This window comes from Octopus bimaculoides, chromosome 3, assembly GCF_001194135.2.
Source record: "Octopus bimaculoides isolate UCB-OBI-ISO-001 chromosome 3, ASM119413v2, whole genome shotgun sequence".
Lineage (NCBI taxonomy): Eukaryota > Metazoa > Mollusca > Cephalopoda > Octopoda > Octopodidae > Octopus > Octopus bimaculoides.
The window spans coordinates 139,939,211-139,940,118 of record NC_068983.1 but is presented as its reverse complement, the minus strand read 5'-3'; the positions used below and the strand labels follow the sequence as shown (position 1 = coordinate 139,940,118).

The 908-nt window shown below is 30.9% G+C and overlaps 1 protein-coding gene across 3 annotated transcripts in view; it reads left to right on the top strand.

Moving 5' to 3' along the window:
• Window positions 1-431, top strand: part of LOC128247348 (uncharacterized) — a 249,604-nt gene extending 249,173 nt beyond the window's left edge. For all 3 annotated transcript variants that reach the window (XR_008263744.1, XR_008263743.1, XM_052966589.1), the window contains exon 3: window positions 299-431. Coding sequence is in view for 1 of the 3 variants with exons in the window: in XM_052966589.1 (XP_052822549.1) it covers window positions 299-302 (4 nt within the window). In the remaining 2 variants the exon portion in view is untranslated. The remainder of the gene's footprint in view (window positions 1-298) is intronic.
• The last annotated feature ends 477 nt before the right edge of the window (window positions 432-908 follow it).

Genomic DNA, 908 nt, shown 5'->3' with positions numbered 1-908 from the left:
ATATATATATATATATATATATATATATACATGATATACGCAATACACAATGCATAGTGTGTACATGAAAGCACTTGCGTATGTATACATCGCTGTGTTACTTGGAAATATATCCTTGCCCTAAAACATACCAGTGAATAGACATCGATAGATTGTACGCTAGTAGCAATTTCATATCAAAGACAACAATAAGAATATAATATATATATGTAATTTCATTTTCGATTCCTGTAACAATTCATTCAAATTGTTTGTCTTTTTTCTTTGCCTAATCTGTATATTTTCTGTTTCACCATAGGTAAGTTCAGTTCCATTCTATGTCCGATAGTGGTAAGTACTAAACCAATTCACTAAATATAAATCAGCGAATTAAAAAAGAGTGGTGTGTTGTGTGATGTGTTTGATATTAGCGAGTGTTTACGCGCATATAGTCGCATATATATATATATATATATATATATATATATATATATATATATATATGTCATAGTGAGAATTTACAGAAAAACAAAAGACGAAGATGATTGTGTAAATAACGAACAAATGTATTAGTTTAACTCTTGGGATGTGAGAAAGTATTTTACGCTTCGAGCCTACCCTCTTCAACAAAAAGAGAAACGGCAAAAAGCAGAAAGTACAAAAAAGTTCAGAAAAGTTCAAAAGATTCAAACGTTCTAGTGTAATTCATGGTTAGGAATGGTGCAGACGAAGTGTAGGAGTCCGAGTGTAGAAGAAAGTCCAGGTAGAGAATCCGGGTAAAATAGTCCAACAAAATTTCGATATGGAGAAGTGGTGCGACCACGTGAGCGTGTAATATATAGTGAGAATTTGCAAAAAAAAACAACAAAATATGAAGACGAATGTGTAGGGAAGTGAGAAAGTCATATATATATATATATATATATATA